This window comes from Petaurus breviceps, unplaced genomic scaffold (assembly GCF_028583685.1).
Source record: "Petaurus breviceps papuanus isolate PSGF00001 unplaced genomic scaffold, PetGlider_PUasm1.0 173, whole genome shotgun sequence".
NCBI classification, from domain to species: domain Eukaryota; kingdom Metazoa; phylum Chordata; class Mammalia; order Diprotodontia; family Petauridae; genus Petaurus; species Petaurus breviceps.
In genome coordinates, this window is record NW_027185759.1 from 7,450,085 (window position 1) to 7,473,231 (window position 23,147).

The 23,147-nt window shown below is 42.0% G+C and overlaps 1 protein-coding gene across 3 annotated transcripts in view; it reads right to left on the reverse strand.

The window, feature by feature from the left end:
• TPRG1 (tumor protein p63 regulated 1) overlaps positions 1-23,147 on the reverse strand; it is a 169,342-nt gene that overhangs the window by 89,596 nt on the left and 56,599 nt on the right. For all 3 annotated transcript variants that reach the window (XM_069083314.1, XM_069083315.1, XM_069083313.1), the window contains exon 4: positions 2,224-2,400. In XM_069083314.1, the coding sequence (XP_068939415.1) occupies positions 2,224-2,400 (177 nt within the window). The remainder of the gene's footprint in view (positions 1-2,223; positions 2,401-23,147) is intronic.

Consider the following 23,147-nt stretch of genomic DNA (forward strand, 5'->3'; position numbering starts at 1 on the left):
ACACACACACACACACACACACACACACACAACATTTTCTTTAAGCCAAAAGCGAGTGATGATTAAAACAAAACATCTCTGTTTCATAAGCACCAGGTACGTGGGATGTGCTCAAGCTTGTCGCTGGCAAAATTCTGATCAGACACTCAGAGACAGCAGTTCCTAAGGGGAGCAGTGGTTGTCTCCACAGGAAAAGCACTGTGAGTATACCCGCATACGCATGCACGCACACACACACACGCACATCCCCCACCAACCCACATATGCACACAACCAAGAGCCTGAAGAACTGTTCCCCTTGATTCTTCCATTGTTTCCCCTTAGAGCCTTAGAAGGAAAGTGGATCAAGGAGGTCAAGCCATTCTGCTGGAAAGTTTTCCTCTTGCCTTCCCTTAGATGTCAGTCTCCAACAAACACTAAAGTACAACTTAGCAACTAGCTCTGTTGTTCAGAAGATCAGAGTGTTTTAGCTCTGGAGCTGGAAGGAAGACCAGAGACCACTTAGTTTAAAATCTTCGTTTATTTTTTTTTCTCCTTTTTGGAGGGACCATAGCGGTTAAGTGACTTGCCCAAGGTCACACAGCTAGCAAGTGTTAAGTGTCTGAGGTCAGATTTGAACTCAGGACCTCCTGACTCCAGGGCCAGTGATCTATTCACTGTGCCACCTAGCCGCCCCAAATCTTCATTTTACAGATGAGCAGACTGAGGCTGGGAGGTTAAGTGTCTTGCCTAAGTCAGTCAATGGCAGAAGGCACAGTCTGTACTGAGCTCCTCTCCCCCTAGCGGCAGCTGTCACAATGACTGTACGGCACTCTTCCTTAAAACCAAAACTTTGGTTCCATACTGTCCAATGTCTTACCATTTTCATCAGGAAAGTTACCAGTAGGCTGACGGAACGGGAAAGAATCTGTACTAAAATTGAAAGTGGAAACTCTGGGAGCAGGGCCGGACCCTGTCAGTTCGGAGAGCATTATTAAGTACCTGCCGGCAGCTTAGGAGACTACTGTTCTTTTTGGCGCTGACCATAGCCAAGGCTCCATGAATCAGTCCCGGCTCCCGAGGAACCTGGATTTGATTGGTGGCCGCAAATAGGGGTAACGGGAGTAAAACAACATGTACTCAAAGAAGCTGACATTACATATGTACTAATTCCAATCGGTATAATTGTAGGGTATCTAAGTTTCTATTTGTTTGTTTTAAGTACACACATAAGATGTTGCAAATCAACCTTCACTGACTGACTTTACAGTTTCCCTATGGAATGGTTTACTTCACTCTATCCCCTGGCCACCGATGTCATCCTTGGCTTTTGCCATTTCATTTATAATGGTTGTGACATATTATATACGTAAGAAAAGAAAGGGAATATGGATGGATCTGCACCCATCTCTAACCATTTTTAGAAAGAGAACTGACAGTGTATACTGCAGTGAAGGGAAAGGCATTTTTATGTACAGAGGGTAACACTAATTCCAGGATAATGATTATATATATATACACACACACACACGTGTGTGTATATGTATTGTCATGTATATATACACACATATATACATACACACACAAAACCCACATGAACAAACATACAAAAAATGTCAGAATAAAAAGTGATCTTAGAATATAGAGCAGTGAGTCACAGAGCTGGATGAGTCTTTTAACCACAAAGTAAAGGATACTAGAGTTACAGGGGGTCTTAGAAAAGAGATTTGAGAAAGCCAGAGTCAAAAGGGAATTCATACAGTGGGAAGTAGAATGTTGAATCACTTTAAACCTGGAACCCAGAGAATCAGTGGTTGGAGGGACACTAGAGACAACTCGTCCAGCCCTCACTTAGCTCAGAAAATCACCCTGAGAGGGTTTGGGCAACCTCTGTCGCTATCACCAACAGCCTAAGCCTCCATGACATCCAAGCTGAGTCAAAGATACTGGAGATAAAAGGGGTACATGGTCCTCCCCTTTGTGTCTCCACAATACAGTGAGGGAGGAAGGACAGCTCCATTAGAAGACAGGAAGCAGCAGGAATCAGCATACAGCCATGACTATGCAAATGGGAATGGCTTCAGGAGAAGGAAAGGTCTAATTTCAAGGTTTTCTGATTCTCAGTCTCCTCGTCTTTTCCCTAGTCTGATCTACTTCCATTTTGTTTCTCTCTGGGCTCCAATTAAAGGTTTGGCCATGTCCCCACCTATCCTCAACCATCCTGGGGCAGAGCAGAGTACTCACTTATCCAAGGATGTCCCAGGAAAAGCAAATTTGCCGAGACAGATGTGATAGATGCTGCTCAGGGGAATGCGTTGAAACTGGACACAGCTGAGCATGATGAAGTCATATTTGCAAATCAGCAGGGTGTTATCAGTGATAGCCACCACCCTTTCCTTCTCGTTGTTCCAGTGGTCCACTCTGCAGGGATCAATGGGAGGGAACAAGAATTAGTCTAACTCTGCTTGTCAAAAAGAAGAGAATTAGTGGCATAAAGGGAGTGCAGAAGCAACAGTTGCTGATGAAGTCTACATAGTGGTTAAAGCAGTCCAGCCTTCTGTCTGTCTTTTGAAGGGCTGGGCATATCAGCCAGTCCCTCATTATGTGTCAAGTGAGCCAAACTGAGGAACTGAACACAGCATTGAGGTCAAGAACCTGTGAGATTGCAAAGAGGGTTGTTCCTTTCACTTGAAAGTCAAGTGTCTCTAAGCAGCATGAAAAGGGGCTTCAGCTTCCCATATATACAGGGTTAGGTTCAAACAATACAGCAAGGTCCTTTCACAATTCCCACAACTGAATGAAGATTTCTCAAAAGACAAACACTGAACTAGATTTATAACTGAATAGAAAGATAATTGAGCTAGCTCCAGAACTGAGTCACAAGATGGAGTGAACATGGATCACATAATTCCCACCCTCTCTTGCTGTTCAAATTTTCTCAAATGTCTCAATAATTGGGAAAATTCAACAAAGGAGGCTAAAAAAGGTTGGTCAGACATATTAATGGAGAAACAAAGCAGACAAGTGTCCCAATAACTGTGAGAGGAGAGAGTATCAAAGAACAAACAGTGGTTAACAGTGTCAAATTCTTGGATGGTTGAGAAGGATGAGCATTGAGAAAATGTCATAAGATTTGGCCATAAAGAAATCATTAGCAATTTTGTAGGAAACAATTTCTGTTCAGTTATTAAGTCAGAAATCAGAGTGAAAATATTTTAGAAGACTGAGAGGAAAGAAAAAAGGAGGGGATGAGTGCAGACAGAATTTTCAAAGAGTTTGAGACAAAAAGCAGAGATTCAGAAAGATAGCTAATAGAAATAGCAATATCTAGTGAACTTTTTTTAAGGGTGTGGGAGACATGAATGTGTTTGTGGGAAACAAAAAAGGTAATATGACCTAGGGAGAGAATAAAGATTGGTTGGAATAAATGATAGTGGGACAACATGATGGGAGAATCTCATCTGTGTGGGGTTGGTCTTGGGAAAGAGAAGGACCACCTCTTCCTCAGAGGTAGGAATCAAGGAGAAAGTTTCATGTTTAACTGGTGTCAAGTGGTTGTAAGATGAAAAGAAGAAGAGGAAAATCATGGAGAATGGCTTCCATTTTTTTTTTCAGTAAAGTATTACCCAAAGACTTTACCTGAGAGGATGGGGAGGGAGAGGTCCTGTAGGGAGGACAGAGAAATTCAATCTATCATTACTGTGGTTTTTTTTTGCAGTTTTATGAAAATTCTACCTTCTCCCTAAAGTCTTCTCTCATTCTTAGAATTCACATCCATCCATTCTTTTCTACCCCCCCCCCACCTTGGCTTCTGTTCAATATTATATGACCATCTGATTCTGAACCGTGTTATTCTTTGGCTGTTCACACTCCACAAAGAATTATATCCATGTGGACATAATACCGTTGGATTCCTTCACTGCCCTGAGCAAGCACATATTATCTCCCAATTGGATTGCCAGCTGCCTGCAAGGCAGGGATATTGTCTCCTGCTCCTATCACATCCAACAGAAATACAGGTGCAGAAGACTGTCTCCATCTTTGCTTCTTCAATCCTAACATGAGCCGACATTGTGCATGGTGGTAAAGTTTACCTCATGCTGGAATTTTCTCCTGATGCCTGATAGAATTAGGATGTGACAGCCATCTCCTGCAAGCTCAGCCAGGAGCCCACCGGCCCTGGGCAGTGCAGCCAGTTGTGAAAGGGCTCAGGTATGGGTATAAGTATGTCTGAGGATCAGCTTCACCAAGGGCAAAGAAGCTCCACATATGGTAATCTATCCTATGATGGCGGGGGGGGGGGTGTTCTTTTTTTTGTTTTCAGCCATGATGACACAAAAAGAATATTGATGAATGGGAGAATGAGCTGCAGTCTGTGTCAGAGGAGGCATGACCTATCCATATGACCAAAAGCACAGCCTTCCAATTAATTAATTAATTATATTTAATTTTTTTAATTAATTAATCTATATGGCAGGCCCTCTACTAAATGTGGGTACACAACTAGATATTTACATATCTCCCACATTGGAATGTATGCTTTTTGAAGGCAGATAATATTTTTGTCTCTTTTGGTATTATTGTGTCTGGAACACAATAAGTGCTTATGAAATGAATATGTGTGTGTGTGTGTGTGTGTGTGTGTGTAGTGAATGGAGCACAAGGTCTGTAGTCAGAAAATTCATCTTCTTGAACTCAAATCTGACTTAAGATACTTGTTAGCTGTGTGATACTGGGCAAGTCATTTAACCTTGTTTGCCTCAGTTTCCTCATATGTACAATGAGCTAGAGAAAGAAATGGCAAAGCACTCCAGTATCTTTGCCATGAAAACACCAAATGGAGTAACAAAGAGTTGGACACAACTAAAAAGTGACTGAACATCAGCAAACATATTTACATATGTATGTATGAGTCTATGCATTATTTTTGCATACCTGTGTATGTGTGTATACACATGCATATATGCTTCTTGAAACAAAAGCCCTCCCCTTAATAATATCTATATAATGTGGATGTTCTTGTATGGTTATATAATACAGAAGCATGAGCCATCAGTAAATGATTCATAATGAGAAATAATCAAGGCCCACGTAGCGTGTATGGTGACAAGTACAATGGAACACGTCACAAATAAGGAAACGGAACATTAGTGTACAACTTGAGGTTGGAGCTGTGTTCCCACCCTCCTTAAATCCTACTTTGGCAAATGCTGTCCCTCCACCCCCAGAGGTTCTTTCATTTTGATCTCTCTATTTCCAGTGCCTGGCATATAGTAGGGGCTTGGGGAATGCTTATCAGATTGCCCTGCCCTGGTGCCCTTGGGCAGAAGTCCTTGGCAGCCTCTTCTCACCATTCACACAGCCCCCGCCTAGTTCAGGCCCTCACTCCTTCCCACTTGCAGCATTACAGAACCCTCCTTCTTAGTCCATTGGCTTCTCATCTCACCCCTTCTCCAATCCATTTTCTGCTCATATTCTAAAGGGTTTTTCCCAAACCATAGATTACCTTCACACTCTGTAACTTCCAGTGGTTCCCTATTATCTTCAGAATAAGATATACAATCCTGTTTGGCATGTAAAGCCCCATGCAGCCTCCCCCCAGCCTCCATTTCCAGTCTTCATGATGCTGCTCCTCTCACTATATCCTCCCTCTCCTGACTTGGAACTTGGGGAGGATGTCTCCTGCATGGAATGCTTTTCCTCGTCCCCTGTCTCCCCACTTCCATAACCTCGGCTCAAACCTTCTCCAAGTGTCTTTGCCTAATCCTCAGGCCCCTTGTGGTTTCTCTTGAGACTATCTTCCATTTGCATCTCTATCTCTATCCCTATATGTATATATGTGTGTGTACATGCATATATATATACATGCATACACACACATATATACATACACACACTCATACAACCTATGTATTTATATATGTATGTGTATATACAGCTATATGTATATGTGTATGTATACACCACTGTGCATATGTGTGTTATTATAAGTATTATAAGTGTGTATGTACACACATACACACCCAGCTCATTATTTAAATGCTGTTAGACTCAGCACCTTAAAGCCACGGACATTTTTTTACCTTTTTCATATTCCTAGCACTCAGTACACAGTAGGTACTTAATAAATCCCCATTGACTGACTTACTATCTCTGTACTACACTCCTTCCCTCAAGTCTGATGCCTGGAGTCAATGAAAGAACAATGGTAGGCTAGGAATTCTTCTGTCTCACCGGTGGGCTTCCTCTTGGTGTTAGCCTGGGTTAGTTATTGTGCCAGGGAACATTCTTCAGGTGACTTATCATTGGGACTCTTTTTCAGCCAAGGTTAATGGTACTAAATGAGCTCGCATTTGGGAATGGAGATTCTGGGGCTTCATCTCCCCTCCACCTGCTCAAGCCTGGTTGGAGCTCCCCACTTTCATTCACTTTTCTTGCTAGATCAGTGTTAAGCTGGATTGTTTCTAGAGCACTGAAGGAGTGAAAGTGTGTCAGCCTCCAGAGGGAAAGCTCAGGTTGGCCCCCGCTTGTTATTCTTCTGTTCTTTAGGGTGTTCCATGGGGACATCCAGACAAGAGCCCTTCAGGGTGACAATTCCTGCACTAAAACTCTAATGTGAGCAGACAGAGAGGAAGAGGGTGAGGGTAGGGGGTAAGAAAAGGAGGGCTGGACAATTGTCTATGGAATCTTCTTGGTCTTAACAAGAGAAAGCTTCCTGAACTTGGCGTGTCCTATCAAACAGCTTCCTGCATCACCCAAAATAGATTCTATCTACTTAGCAACAAGTTGGAAGCAGCAGCCTGGTAAACCAGACTTCGTTTCCATCCAAAAGAAAGTCAATCACAAGTTAAAAGGTCTGCACAGAACACTTCCTTGATTTATAATGAGATTTATTTTCAAAAGGTAAAGAATTCAGAAAGAAAGACTTCTTTTTAGGAACACGGGGGCTCTGTTTTGACACAGTCTCTGCCTAATTTCCATATGGGGAATGTGGGAATCAGATTAAACCACTAGCTTTGAAATAGCTGTGAGCCTGTAGCCTGAGTATCTGGGTTGTTTACTGATGCATCTAGACTTCAGTCACCCCATTTTTCCCCAACAACATAGGGTGTAACCGTTTCTTATACAATTTGCTTGACACAGGGAGTGAGCATGAGCAAAAATGATGGTACAGTGAAAGGCACAGGATTTGTAGTCAAAAGATCTGGGTTCAATTCCTGCCTCTCCCACTTGCTTTTACGCAGCTAGGTGTCTCTGTGGATACAATACGAAGCTTAAAGCTTTGGTTTAGAGCTGTCTCAGATATTTACTTGCCTTAAGTCCCTGAACAAGTTACCTACATTCCTCCTTAGGCCTCCTCATCTGCAAGATGCAAAGATTAGCCTTGATGGCCTCTCCAATTTTAAGTCCAGGATCCTCAATCCTAGGTGCAGGGAGAGAATACCTGGTATTCAGGGAGCCAGTGCCTTTCTGCGGCAGGGCAGGGGGAGGGGCAATGAATGGGACACTCACCTCCTTCTCTCCTTTGGCTAACTGCTTACTTGCCATTGGCAAACAACAAAAGGCCCTTTTCATAGATCTCAGCTCTGTGGTAGATGACCAGAATGTAAATTCCTACCATGGTAACGGTCACACAAATATAAACACTGTTTCTATGACATCAAGCCCAATTTTGAGGCAACCAGCAAGTTGATGAGAAAGGGCCCTTAGTATCCTGGACTTTCAGAATGACAGTGTCTCTAGACAATCTTGCAATCGGAGACTCCAAGCCCTCCAGAAGTCATTCTAAATACTCCCTAGAGGAGAAGCCTGGTTTGATGGATATTGAATGTGGCAGGACCTTGGTTCTCATCACTGCCTGGCTGCTTACTCCCTTTGTGACTTTGGCCAATTGCTTCCCCTCTGGGACTCAGTTAGCCAATTTCAGAATGCCTCTGGAAAGGTAGGGGAATATGCAAACCAAACATCCCTGTGGGTGTCCTCGGGCAGGACATCCTTCCTCCTCCGAAACATTTCATTGACCACTGCATCCTAAAACATTTTAGGTCCTACCATTGACCCTGTCTCCATCCTCTGGCCTCTCAATGCTATCATCTGATCTTCTAATGTAACCCTTAGCTCTTACAATTCTTTTCGTCTCTACTCCCTTAGGACTCCTGGGCTTTCCCATCTGTCTGGCAAATTAACTTTCTTTTATGTGTTGTCTCCTCAATCCCATCAGAGGTGGGGGTGTCCTTTGAGTACTGAGACTATCCCACTTTTTCCTATTTGTATTCCCAGAGCTTAGCATAGCGCTTACCAGATGATAAAGACTTCATAATTTTCCCCCATTCACCGGTAAATTGGGAAAGTTGACCTGGCCTTTAAGGTCCCTTCCAACTTTAAATCTCTGCTCCTAGAATGCTAGATGGTACAGGGCATACAGTGCTGGGCTTAGAATCAGGAAGATTCATCTTCTTTAGCTCAAATCTAGTCTCAGACACTTACTACCTGTGTGACCCTGGACAAGTCACTTAATTATGTCCATTCATCATGTGTAAAATGAGCTGGGGGGGGAGGAAGGCAAATAACTCCAGTATCTTTTCCAAGAAAGCCCCCAAAGGAGTCAAGATGGGTCCAAGAATCGGACCCCACTTTGATGCAGATGCTCTTCTCTTTTTGTCTAAACTATTGCCTGTTACATGTATCATTAATTGGAAGTTGTTCTGTTTAATTAATGGACATAACACAACTAAACAACAATAACCTGTCCCAGAAGCTCCTATGTCCAATATCAGATGACATTTCTATTTCCTCTTCAAAACCCCTGGTGAAGCGTAGGCCGCCAGTCCTGATCTAGACCACCCTGAAGGCTTCTTTTCAGGGAAGAGGCCAGCACACATTTCATTATTATTCCCTGGCAAACTGGGAGGGGTGGTAGGAGCCATTTCATGGCGTTCAAAGCCCTTCTTTCATGAATGAGAAATGTGAAATCTACAGTTAACCTGAGAAGCACAGGGGGATTTGTAAAGAGGCCCCCCAAAATGAGATAAAACCTGCCACTGTTATGCCCTGAAGTCGCAAAGTTTCTAAGTTAAGAGGTTTTAATTATCGATATGATACTGTGAGGGAGAATGCTGGGTAGTAAGAAAGGGCCAGCCTTAGAGTACAAATGTTCTGGGGCCCAACTTCCCTCTGCTTTTACTTGTCATATGATCTTGGATGAACTATTTGGTCCTCACTCTTCAGCCTTCTTCACCCCTCCTCACCCCAGGCAAGTCTCTGGTTCTGGCAAAGGGAAAGGTGGGACCCTTTCACCATGGTGACTGTCCTAAACCAAATAGGGCAAAGCCTGTGCCAAGCATGTCCCCTTTAGGCAAGCATCCACCTGATGCCAGGGAGATGATTCTCCATTCTCACTCTCCATGCAGAAGCCCCACAATGGATCCTCTGATTCTGGCATCACAGCAGCCTGCCTAGGGTCACATTCCCAAGAAGCTGCTGCTGATTTGTTCTATTGATGCAGCTTTTAACCGCAGGACTTGTCGACATCTACCAGGGAAACCTCTCACTGGGTCACAACAACCAAATCCACCTTGCTGCAGGATTTTCCATTTCACTAATGAGTCTTCAACAAGTTCTATTACATAATCAGCCCCACGTGCCTTTCAAATAGTAGCTGATTCACAGAAATGTGCTTCGCAGAGGGCTTGTCAAGGACACCTTGGTTATGTAAGGGAAGGCCTGTCTGTACTTTGTCTTCCTGGCACTAACTCATCTGGCTGTCTCTGGCATGCCCAACTCTATTTTCCTTCTTAATGAGGTGATTTCAGCTGCCATTGACCCCCTTTTTCTTCCTTGGTGCCCTCTCTCCCCTTGGCTTCTGTGTGTACACTTCCATGGCTTGCCTTCTCCCCCTCTGTTCACTCCAGCCCTGAATCCTCCCCCCAGCCCTGAGACACAGAATGCCCATTTGGGGCCCTCTTCTCATCTTTCTCTTTCCTCCCTTGGTATACTCATAGGTGGCCTTTATTGGGCCTTTGTTGAGCCCAGCTCCCAGAGCTCCACTGTCCACTCTGCCCCATCTTCTCCAGAGATTCCCAGTCTCACATTTCTAACCACCTCTTGGGCAGGCCTCTTTGCCTGTCTGACCCCAGTGGCTTTGGAACCTCAGCATGTGAATTTCTGGCCTCCTACCCTGACCTCGAATCCTGCCATTCCCCGCCATCTCTTCTCATCCTCTTGAGGTGCCACTTTCTATACAGTCACACGAGCTTGCAACCAGGGAGTCACCTGGGAGTTTGCGTGCCCCCCCACGTACACACTGAGTCAGTTTCTTTTCTATTTCCACTTTTTCTCTGATCTAGCCCCTCCCCTCGACTCCATCAAAATAGCCACCACTTTGATACAGACCCTCTTCTCTTTTTGTCTAACCTATTGCCTTTTACATGTATCATTAACAGGAAATTGTTTGGTTTGATTAATGAGATGATCTCAGATGCTGTTGAGCCTCTTTTTCTTCCTTAGTGCCATTTTCCCCTTGGCCTCCATTTTCTGCCCTCTCTAACCTATGCTTCCAGGAGCTGACAAGACTTGTGATACCCTTTTTGGACCACATCACTTCTCAGGGAAATAACATTGCTGCCTCCCTCCCCCTCCACTGCCTACTGAATAAAGGAACAGCTTCTTATACTGGTACTGAAAGTCTTTCACATTTAGGGCCCAATACTCCTTCCCAGGAAACTCCAAGCTTCCATGGGAATACAGAACTTTGACCAGCAGAGGGCAACAGTTGACAGGCTATCCCTGCTCAGGTCTCAGGCAGCGGCTTCTAGCCTCCCCTCTGGACAGCTCAGGTGGCCAGCCCAAACCTGGCTCCCTCTCTTCTTCAAGAACAACTGAGAAGTCAAAGATTTCAGAGAGGACTCTGTTAATGAAATGAACAAGGCTCATGCAGTTTTAAGCAGCTGTATTTGAAAAGTAAACCCAATTGCCCCAACTTTTATTAAATTAATTTGGGGCATTGAATTTATATATCTGAAATGGAGAGTTAAGAAATCACAACTAGCCCTACATTCACTCTTACAATTATAGAATTTGGAGATATTACCCCTTGTCAGCCCCACTGGCAACCTCACAGGTGAGAGTGACACATGAAATTGTTTCATAGAATGGTAGGAAAGCAAGCGACCTTTGAGTTCATTTTAACCAGTAGATGAATGGCCGATAATTTTGCAGAAGAGTTAACTATGGTTCAGAGAGAAGGGAACTGGCTTTGTCAAGGCTAGACAGTGAATGACATATCTGATGTCACTTACTGAGAAATTTCTAGTCTATTGTTTTTAAAAGGATTTTTTAGCTTGTGCCCTGATAACAAGCTTCCTTTCTTTTGTATTTCAAGCTGACAATGAACTTTCTTCATTCCCTTGTGATGTGGTGCCTGAGATGATCATAAATTCCATTTAAAAGGAAAAGGCTGCTGAGGCAACAGGATCATGATTGAATGACCAGAGGTCATGTCAGTCTTCAGAGGATTTCAAGGCAGTATGTGGATAAAGTTGTCACATTGGGGAAGAAATGAGCCTTCTGCTTCAGAAGGGGGAATCCACCAAGATGGCAGAAATCCCTTTGGATGGACCTCTCCATCATGGCTGCCTGGAGAATAGCCCCACTCGTCTACTCATCACACTTCTGAATGCTGTTGGCTCAAATCGAGTTGCTGAACATTATGTGGAAGAAGGCCAGACTCCAGCGAGGTAAGAAGAAGGAGCTGGATTAAGCAGAAGGTGTTGGCTTCCCTTTGCAAACAGGAAGTTCATTCTCCACCTTAGTACATGGCATTCCTCTTCAGACTCCATACAGTGCAATCAAACTGACCTAACTGTTCCTCAGATAAAACACAACGTTTTACATCTTTGTATTAGATTTTCTTCATGCTTTGAGTGTACCGCCGCCGCACAAGTGATAAGCAAAATAACTGGGCTTCCAAGGGAGGTGCTCTGACCCCCAAATCCAGAGATATTTCTACTATCTGCTCAAGGTGGAGTTTTTCATTAATAAGAGTGAACAGAGTCATAACTAGTCAGTTCAGAAATGTAAATTTGAGTCTTCAAATTAATTTAATTAGTTAATTCAATTGGATTTGCTACTCAAACAGAGCCAATTAAAACATATAAGCCTTTTCCCCTTTAATTAATTTCTTTTGATCTTCTCTAAAACCCTTGATACCTTCTCAGTTGAGATAATCCAATATTTTTAAACTCTTCTCATGGGTTACATTTTCTAGTCCTTTGTTTGAAACCTTACTTGGCCTTCATATTTTTTTTTTAATGCAGAGACCATAAATCAAATATAGTAGTAGTGTCTCCAGTTTATAGATTTAGAACAGAGATTTCTGGGTCATAGGAGTGATGAGAGGATGACAAACTAGACATTTCCTCAAATTTCCAGAACTTGTCAAGGCTCTCCAAAACAAAACAAAACAAAATGATGAGTTAAAGGTAAAGCAACTTCTGTCGTTTCCATGGTCTAGGACACCCAAAATCCAAAATAAGATTAAAAAATAACAAAAAACCTGATTCTCCAGAACCCAGGAACTGAAGCTCACTGAGCCTGAGCTCACTTAGCACCCCTCACCCACCTCCTACATTATTGGCAGTGAGACCTAAGGGCAAACACAAGCTTACATAAAAAACCCACTCCTGTACCCTGTTCTCTATCTCTCTTTTCAGAACCATCAAAATTCTGGTTCTAGGCTGTGGAAATTTGCTCAAGCCTCAACAGTCAAACAGACTTTTGGGAGCTAAAGTATAATAACAGCTGCAGCCTGGAAGCACCAGTGCCTGAGAAAGCAGGCTTGGCCATTGCCAGGGAAAGAAGTGTCTGTAATTCCATTGCCAAAGTAGAGGACTAAGGACTAGTGGTATTGGTAGAGGTCACCAATACAGGACTTCATGTGTTGTGCTAATATTCTACCAAGCTTGAGGGAGAAAGGACAGTATCCAGCTTGGGTTATTTCTGACCACCCCGAATTTATTTGTGGTAGAGACCTATACTGGTGAACAGTGAAATGTAAATTTGGTTCGAAGCTGATAAAATTTGAGATCCAGGTTCTAAAGAAATCACAATTAGAGGGGATTGAGTAAGGAAGTGAATGATAAGGAAAATAAAGTATTGAGAAAGGAAGGAAACTGAAAGTACCAAATTTCAGGAAGAATACAATTCAAAGATTTTTGAACAAAAACATATAAATCAACAGGAAAAAATAGTAACAACTGAAGGAAATATGGTCTCCAGATCTAGTAAATGAGTTTAGATTATTTATGAATATATACTAAAAAAAAAGGACCCAATACTTGATGGACCCTGTGGAATTTGAGGAGAACATGCAACCACAACAAGCTATTCTTGCATTTTTTGAAATAGAAAATAGAATTATGAGCATAGAATTGGAAAAATAATGAATTTGCAATGCCAAGTCTTACCAAAGAAAGAAAAAAGAAAATTATAGCTTGGGAATGCAAATTCACAAAACTGAAGAACAACCTAGAAGAAGAGAGTCAACAAGCTGTAACATTAAATGAAAATATGCTTCCTATGCAAGCAAAACATACTGGACCCAAAGACAGGATACACAGAGGTAACTAAATGCTCCACAGTCTCCCAGAAGAATATGATAGGAAAGAACAAACAATCCAAAAACCAAAACCTTAACATCATAAGTTAGAAAATAATAGAAGAGAACTGCCCAGAACTTCTAAGCAAAGAAAATGAAATTCCAATCCAAAGACTCCACAGATAGCCTCCAAAAAAAAAAAATGAAGAAATAAACAGAGACAGTAATGCAAACTCTGAGATACATAGTGCTTAAATTGAACAATTCAACCGGGAAACAATAAGCTCAATAAGTCATAAGGAGAAAATCTTCAATACAAAGGAAAGGACATTAGAAAAACTAGGAAGGAATGGAATAGTGTGTTCCAAAAAGCAATAAAGCTTAGGATACAACCCAGGGTTATCTAGCCCACATGTCTGCATCCAAATGTACAGTACAAAAGATGGATATTGAATAATAATGAAAAATCTGAGACACTTTCAGGGAAAAACAAACAAACAGAACTAATAATGAGAGAAATGCAGACCAGAACAACCTAGAATCTCCATTTCACACTCTGCAAAGATAACAAAAGTGGTCATGGTCATCGTTGGAAGGGCTGTAGAAGGAGAAGCCCACTAATACATTGTTGGGGCAGCTGTGAAATGAATACGAAAACTTTGGAAACAATTTGGAATTATGCAAATAAAGTGACTCAGATCTCCATATCCTTGGAACCAGAGTTGCCATTCATGAGTCTATACCCAAAAGAAACCACTGATAAGGAAAAATAATCCCTCTATACTCAGAGGGACAAGGAACCTGTGCCATTTTGGAGTCCTACTCCCTCCATTTACAATTGAAGAAGGTTAGGTTTCCAGAAATGAAGTGATTTGTCCAAGGTGTCAGAGCCTTAATTTTAATATAGTTCTTGTGCCTCCAAATCTAGAACTCTTCCCATTGTAATATATCACCTGTAATCACCACTCCTGGGACTTTGAATAAGCCTTTTCCCTTCCTTGGACCTCAGTTTCCTCACTGTAAAGTATTTAGAGCAGTGGTCCATTCCTTTTGTGTGCCTGTCTTACCTCCCGCTGGCATTCTGGTGAGGATGATGGGCCAATTCTTAGAATAATATTTTCACATGCATAGGATGTTGATATTATCAGAGCTAAGAAAGAATTTATAATAATAAAGAAGAAATAATATGAATGAGGGAAAAAAGTTTTGCCTGAAGTGAAACATATTTAAAGAAAATATTCATATATATATATATATATATATGTGTGTGTGTACATACATAAGCATATATATATATATGTGTGTGTGTACATACATAAGCATATATATGTGTGTGTATGAATTGGAAAGCAGAATTGATGCTAACATGCAAATTCATGCTACAAAATGAAAACAACAGAACCCTGGAGAACACCATCATCAGCAAACATTTGAACTGACAAATATAGATAGAGCTGCCGAACACAAGACCAGGTAAGATTAGACATGTATCTGGAAAATTTTATGAAGAAAGGAAACAGACAATTATGAGCAGTATCGTCTCATAAAGATAAAACTGATCTAAAGAAAGCTTTGTAAGAATGTAACTACACAGTCATCCAAGAGTGGGTGCCCAGTAATAACAATGGAAAGGGAACCATAACCAAAAGTAGGAAAGATCGGCCAAAAGAGATAAATGAAGTTTTCTGTTTGTTTGTTTGTTTGTTTGTTTTCCATTGAGGATAGTGGAACTCCACACATAGTCTTGACTTCATAGTCTCTCAGGTTCTTACAGAAAAATAAAGTAAAATAAAGTAGATATATCCCTAAAGATAACAAAGAAAACTAGCCAGGTTACTTAAAACAGAGGAGATCCATGATGGAGGTGTTACAATTGTGGGGACACCGATTGTCTCACCTGAAAATTTCTTAAGATAGATGATAACAAAGGCAAGGAAAGAATACAACTTTAATAACAAAAATGGTCGTTCAAAGAGCACGAGACATGACCACTCTATATGCCTATGCAAAAATAGTGTTTATTATCAAAACAACACTTACAATACACAATATGGGGGCATCTTTAAGGAGGATATCGAATAGGATGTACACAAAGTATATTCAACTGTGAATAATATAGTTACTAATTGTCTGAAAGACGGAGAGAATATAAGATCCTGTTGTACTTTTTTGTGGTTGATTATTAAGAAAACAAAACCATTTGAAAGGATAAACTACAACTGTACAGGCTTTTTTACAACAAGGATCTCTCAGACATTCTGAGTAGCCTTTTGATAATAATCATAAAGAATAAAAAATGGAGATTCATGCTCATCAAACAGCTTCACTATTGCAGTGAATGAGACCAAGGTAGAGACCAGATTGGAAAAGGATTTCCAGTTGCGTTGGGCATCCTTTAGATAATCCTATCTGCGGGTTACACTTGTTGTTAGTATTAAAAGCCTCCAAACATTGTGGAGCCTCCTGAAAGAAAACTATAATCACTCCAAAGAGTTTTCCCTGAACATCCACACAGGAAAGTCAAGTGGATGAAGAATACCATTTGCTCAGATTTTAACCCCCCCACCCCACACACACCCCAATAAATCTATAGATAGCTATCTATATATCTATGTCTATACCTGTCCATCCATCCATCCATCCATCCATCCATCCATCCATCCATCCATCCATCCATCCATCTATCTGTCTATCTATCTATATCTGAGATAGACAATAGAGATTGAAAATGAGCCAAGCTTAGAGTTAAAAAGGAGGAATACAGCATACTGAATTGATTTAGGAAATTGCAAAGCCCTTTTACTCTATAACAAGGCTTCTCATAACATCAAAGGCCTATGTTTCCAAAACAAGTATCTTTCTGGCCTTGATACTGTATAGCAGCAAGTCTTAGAATCACATTAACTCTAAAGAACTAAATATAAGTCTCCCACAGAGGGTAGTGGTGAGGTACATGGGAGGGGTGAGCAGGCTACAGGGACTCTCCAGTGAAGACTCTTGACAAAGAACAGGACTAAAGGATTTCATCAAAGAATTAAATGATGGAAGGGAAGATGGGCTGGTCAAATGCCTAAAGTGAAGAAGATCTAAAGCTCTCCATTGGTACTCTCACAATATGGGGGCAGAAAAACAAAGAAAGTATTCAATCCATTGGGCAATCCCCCTGTGGCAAAAAACAAACAAACAAACAAAAAACCTCTTGCATGGGCAAGAGTTGCACAATATGGGAGGCAGCCTGCAACCCATTTGGGAGCATCATCCCAAATTGATGAGATCAGAGAGACATCTGGGAGTTTGAGTATTTACTGAGCACTGTCTACATGTGCATGATGCTGGGCCATAAGGGAGACAGAAAGATATCTAAGACACAGACCCTTCCCTCAGAGAGGTTACTCACTAAAAGAGACAGATGGAGATGTCCTATGGCAAGGCACAAAGTGGCAAGTACCATCAGGTAGATACAGTTAGGTGTCCCCAGGTCCTAGTGACACCACACAGGCAGGGAGAAGGCACCCAATGACAGACTTTTAAGTCGGCCAAGTCAGTTGAAACATCACAGAAAAGCAACACCTTCCTTGTTTTGTAGAGTTATTTGTAAGGATATTCCCAGTCCCATGCACTTCCAGAGACTGTTGCTGGGTCGGTTGGTCTGACTGAATTGCTACATCCTCTTTCTTTTTTATTAATAAAAAAAATAATTTTTCTCTTGCTTATTTTGTTCATGAATAGGAGTAATTACTCTCAATATATGGATAGAAGATGGATATATTTAGAAATAAAAGTGATATAAAATGTAGACTATTTTAAATGAAATATGGAGGTTTACCATTGTCTGATAGCAATATTGCTGAAATAATTGTTCTGGTAGGGTCTCTTAGTCTGCACTCTGATTTCCACATGCTTAGAAGCTTTGGAGGATGCCCTTTTTGGTTAAATCTAGGCTGAATTGTATCTGGAGACTGATAGCCATCAAACAGGATCTTCACTGTGCCTGACTTTTCAGTGACACTCACAGATTCTCCCATGGAGCAGGTAGATTGGACAGATACTCTTTGAAGGCTCTCCAAAAACTACCAGATGCTGTTGACTGATGTGGCTAAATCAGAAACCAAGCTGAGGTCATTGCCATGGGCATGCTCCAGATGTTTTGAGTAGGCCCATACTTGGCTAGTCTGATTAAAGGAAGCAGTGAAGGAATGAGGCCTATCCTGGTGCTAACTTTCAGGATGCTCACTCTCACTGCAGCTAGGGCCAGCCCTTTCCTGTGCTTCAGGACAATACCTTCCCTCTGTTTCAACAGAACATTACTAGATGGACAGGAATTCTCCAAGAACATTCTTAAAGCAGTTGATAGAGAAAGAAGATTCATGGCAGTGGGAGTGCAGACACCAGCCAGGGGTGACAGAATGGAACCTGCTTGTCTACCTAGGAGTTCATCTGCTTTGTCTCCAGACTTTCTGTCCCACAATGCAGCTCCTAGACAGATCAGAAGAATGATCCCACTGCAGGACCCAGCCAACCCCAACTCCACCCTGTCAGATCCTCAGTGAATTGGGAAAGCTCCAGAACCTTCCCCTCTCCACCACACTACCATTAAATTAGTAGAAAGTTAAGTTGAAGCTTGTTTGTTTGTTTTTGAAGCCCTAAAATAATACACGCCTTGGGAACCACCCCTCTGCTCCATAAACAACAGAACTTGTGTTCCTGCAAGTCCACTCGGAGCTGGCAGAGCAGGAAGCTCAGGCTGAGGGTTTGGGCGTTTCAGTGGGACCTGCCCCCTCTAATGAGACACTCCTCATGTCATGATTTCAGTGGGTTCTGGCACAGCAATCAGGACTATGTGTGAGATAAATGGAGAGAGGGTGGAGGGGAGGAGGGGACCAAGCAGACATGTCAGCCACCCTTACACTTTTATTTTTAATTTTTCAAAAGCCGGGGCTGGGCCTTGGCAATAAAAATGCAGAGCTGAAGATCCAGGAGTATGGATATTAATAGTTGTGCTCTTTCTGACCCATGAAAGCCTGTGCTAATCTTTGTGTTGGAGGCTTCAGTGTCTGTGTTGGTTGAGAGACTGGTTGTAGGCTTTGAAAAAAAATCCCCACTGCTGGGTGCTTTTCTAGTCTGACTTCAAGGGCTGGTTGAGTTCAAGGGGAAATCTCATGCAGACAAGCACAAATATTCATTTAACCAGGGGCAGCTGAAGCCAGATTGGAGTGCTGGTAGTGCCTGGCTCTGATCCCCCATGATGCCCCCATCCTGACTCCCTGAAGTTTGGAGCTTTGGAGACAGTTCTATTTTGCGTAGTTCCTGTCCACCCTTGCTTTCCCTAGAGCACTGGATCATCATGAGACCCAGATTCTCTTCTTAGCAGGACTACTGATTTGAAAGATAGCCTTTAGCATGTCTCGATCTCTCTATTTGCCCTCCATTTACCAAAGGGAAGAATGAAAAGAAAATCTCATGTAAAAGCTTTTTGAGTTTCAAAGGAAAAATGCTAGTTGACATTTTATAGTAGTTTAACATTTTCAAAGTTCACTCAGTTTATCCTCAAAACAACTCTTTGACCCAGGTAAGCACTAGCTCTATGTCCATTTTACAAATGAGGAAACTGAGTCATGGAGAATTGCCCAGGGTTACAGAGGTAAAAAGAATCCATATCTTCCCTAGAATAATGTTTACTCTCCCCTGTTTCCTGCCTTCCAAAAATGGGGTTCCACTGATTTTTTCAACAGATTATATGGTTTTACATTCTCTGAAGAGAAAGTGAATTGTGCTGATGTGATGAATAAGGCTGGGAAGAAGGGGAAGAGGCCCTCTCACTTTCTCGAAGGCATAATGCTTCTTCCAAAACAAATGACCACAGATGGTCTGAGGATTAGTCCCTGAACCACAATCTATCATTTAGGTCACTCAACCCTAAAGAAAGACAGTTGGATTTGGAGACTTTATTTTCATTTTATATTTATCCTATACCATAACCCTATAAATATAAATAGGCACAAGGCCTCAGAATCCCAAATCTCCCTCTCATTTTGGATATGTTTGGGGGCACAGTTTATATTTTCTGTATTATGTGTATACTGTTGGAGAGAGGACCGGTCTCAAATTTGGGAAGGCCTGGGTTCAAATCCAGACTGTGGCATGTCTTAGCAGGATGACTCTGAGCCAAAAACTACCTCACAGAACTCTAAGACACTTTGTAAGGCTCTTAGTTACAGACACAATGATGCCCTTGATTGGCACTTTCTCACCAGGGCATTCCCTCCAATAACCAAACGATAGGCTCAACCCAATTCCTCCTCCATGATACTAGTTCCTTATGTTTCACCTTGTGCATGTCAAATTTTCTGTTCCACTTTGTTTTTTTTTTCATAGAGGATGCTTGAAAGTCCTCTATTCCACTGAATGACCATATTTTCCCCTGAAACGTGATACTCAGTTTTGCTGGGTAGGTGACTCTTGGTTTTAATCCAAGCTCCTTTGACGTCCAGAATATCATATTCCAAGCCCTTCTATCCCTCAGGGAAAAGTTGCCAGATCCTAGGTTATCCTGATGGTGTTTCCACAATATTCAAATTGTTTCTTCCTGGCTGCTTGTAATATTCTCTCCTTAATGTGGGAATTCCGGAACCTGCCTACAATATTCCAATAGTTTTCTTTGTGGGATCTTTTTCAGGAGGTAATCAGTTGATTCTTTCAACCTCTATTTTGCCCTTTGGTTCTAAAAATTCTGGGCAGTTTTCTTTGAGAACTTCCTGGAGTATGATTTCTAGGTTCTTACTGTGATCATGGCTTTCAGGTAGTACAATAATTTTAAAATTAACTCTCCTGGATCTATTTTCCAGGTCAGAGGTTTTTTTTTTGTTTTGTTTTGTTTTGTTTTGTTTTCCCATGAGATATTTCACATTGCCTTCTATTATTTCATTTGTTTGGATCTGTTTAACAGCATCTTGATTTATCATAAAGTAATTAACTTCCATTTTCTCCAGTCTAATTCTAAAGCAATGGTTCTCCTCATTGAGCTTTTGAGATTCTTTTTCCATCTGGCAAATTCAGCTTTTCAAGGCATTCTTCTCCTCATTGCCTTTTTGAGCCTCTTTTGCCATTTGAGTTAGTCTGTTTTTTAAGGTGTTATTTTCCTCAGTCAGGCTGTTGACTCTCATTTCATATTTTTCTTGCATTGTTCTCATTTCTCTTCCCAATTTTTCCTCCACTTCTCTTATCTGCTTCTTAAGGTCTTCTATGGCCTGTAACTAGCTTGTATTTTCCTTTGAAACTTTTGGTGCAGGAGTTCTGAATTCACTGTCTTCTTCCTGTCCCATACTTTGCTCCTTTTTGTCCTCAAAATTGGAGTCTAATGTTGGGAATCTTCTGTATGCTTTGTTTCCTTTGCCTGGTCATGTTGCCCCTCAGTCATTTGACCCCTGGGCTTTTTGCCACAGTAAGACTCTGCCACCAGACAGGGGAGCTTTTGTCCCAAATGCTGGGGTTTTCTCAGCTGCTGAAAGTATTAGTTGGGTGCCCTCTCTGAGGTCTCCGCAAGCTCTGGCAAGCTGGACACACACCCTAGGACCTCTACCCTAGACTGTAATCCAGATCCAAGCAGATTAAAGCAAGAGCAATTACCCCTCAGACTGGTCGTGTGGTCCCCTTACACTCTGCAGGCCAGGAGCTGAAGCTGCCACAGGATATTGGGTGGCTCAGTGGCTTCTCGCCCCAGGGGCAAAAGCCAATGTACTCCCTCTTACTGGGTCCCAAAGTCCAGACTGCACTGACCTCTCACTTTGTCCTTCGCATCTATGTCCTGATAAATCTGGAAACGGCCAGAGCTGCTGCTGATATGGAATCCCTCCTGCCAGAGGCTGGTCAGACCCATGGTGGGGCTAAAACCTAAGGCTCATGGTGGACCTGGGCTCAGCTCCCAGAGTGATGTGCTGGCCCCTGCTGGGTTGTCCTCAGCAGGAGGTTAGCTTCTCTGTGCCATTTTGTGGGTTCTCCAGCTCCAAAATGTGTTCAGAGTCCCCTTTTTACATGGATCGGGGAAAGTGGAAGCAGGAGCTGCTTTGAGGTTGTGCTTCTACTCCGCCATCTGTACTCCACTCTGATGGCCATGATTTTCAAATTGCAGAGAAGCAGTATGTAGCTTAGGAAGGACAGAGACTAATGAATCCTGAGCCTGGGTTTTAAGGCTGGCTTCACTACTTAGTATCTGTCCCAGGCCCGAAATTCTTACCCCTCTTTAAGACCCACCTTCTGTCAGAATTCTTTATGGATCCCTCTTAAAACACCTAATACCTTTTCTGTGTTGACTATCTCCAAATTATGCCATCAATATCTATCTATCTATCTATCTATCTATCTATCTATCTATCTATCTATCTATCTATCTATCTATGTATCTATGTATCTATGTATGTATGTATGTATGTATCTATCTATCTATCTGTCTGTCTGTCTGTCTGTCCGTCCGTCTGTCCGTCCGTCCGTCAGTCTGTCTGTCTATCTGTCTGTCTGTTTGTCTATCTATCTATCCATCCATCTATCTATCTATCTGTCTATCTGCCTATCTGTCTGTCTGTCTGTCTGTCTGTGCATCCACCCATCAGTCTGTCTGTCTATCTCTCTATCTAGGTTTTCACGTCTCCACTAGGCTATGAAAACCTTGAGAGGAGGAATAATTTTGGCCTTTCTTTCTATCCCCAGATTTAGTATAGCAGCTGGCATGTGTAGACGCCTAACAAAATCTTAGTGACCTGTTGCCTTTGGTAAGTCACTTTCTTCCCCTTAGTTTCAGTTTCCTCTGATGTAAAACTGAGAGGATAGGCATCAGTTTCTATGGCCACTTCCATTTCTAGATCTGACATGGTTGAGTTGCTTCAGTCATGCCCCTCTCTTTGTGACCAGTTTGTTTTTTTCTTGGCAAAGATAGTGAAGTAGTTTGCCATTTCCTTCTCCACCTCATTTTACAGATTATGAAACTTAGGCAAACAGGGTTAAGTGACTTGCCTAGGGTCACCTAGCTAATAAGTATGTCAGGCTGGATTTGAACTCAGGAAGATGAGTCTTCCTGACTCCAGGTTCCACATTCTGTACCCTATGGCAGCACCTACCTATCTCATTTCTAGATCTAAGAAGATATTAATACACAGAGACACAGTCTTAGATAGAGGTATTGTCTCTGATGTGTATGGTGACCAAAGGCAACCCTCTCAGTCTTTCAAAGAATCAAGCAACCTTTGGAGGCTGTAAGTCACAGAAAAGTTTTTATTTGGCATAGAGGGACATTTCCCATACCAGGTTATCTAATGAAAGCACACATACACACAACAATCCAACAAATAGATAGTTGATGGGACATAGGAAGTCAATGGCTGAAGGACTTTCTCATAAGACTAAAGGGACCAATTTCAGTCCCACTCAGTAGTAGGTTGCTAGAAGTTGCTGGGTAGATACTGTTAGATCAAATTTACACACACCAGCTAGAACTTTACTTCCAAGACTATCCATAGCTTCCTTGGGCCAGCATCACTTTTGCTCCCACATAACTTGATAGGTAGAAAGATTTTTGTAAACT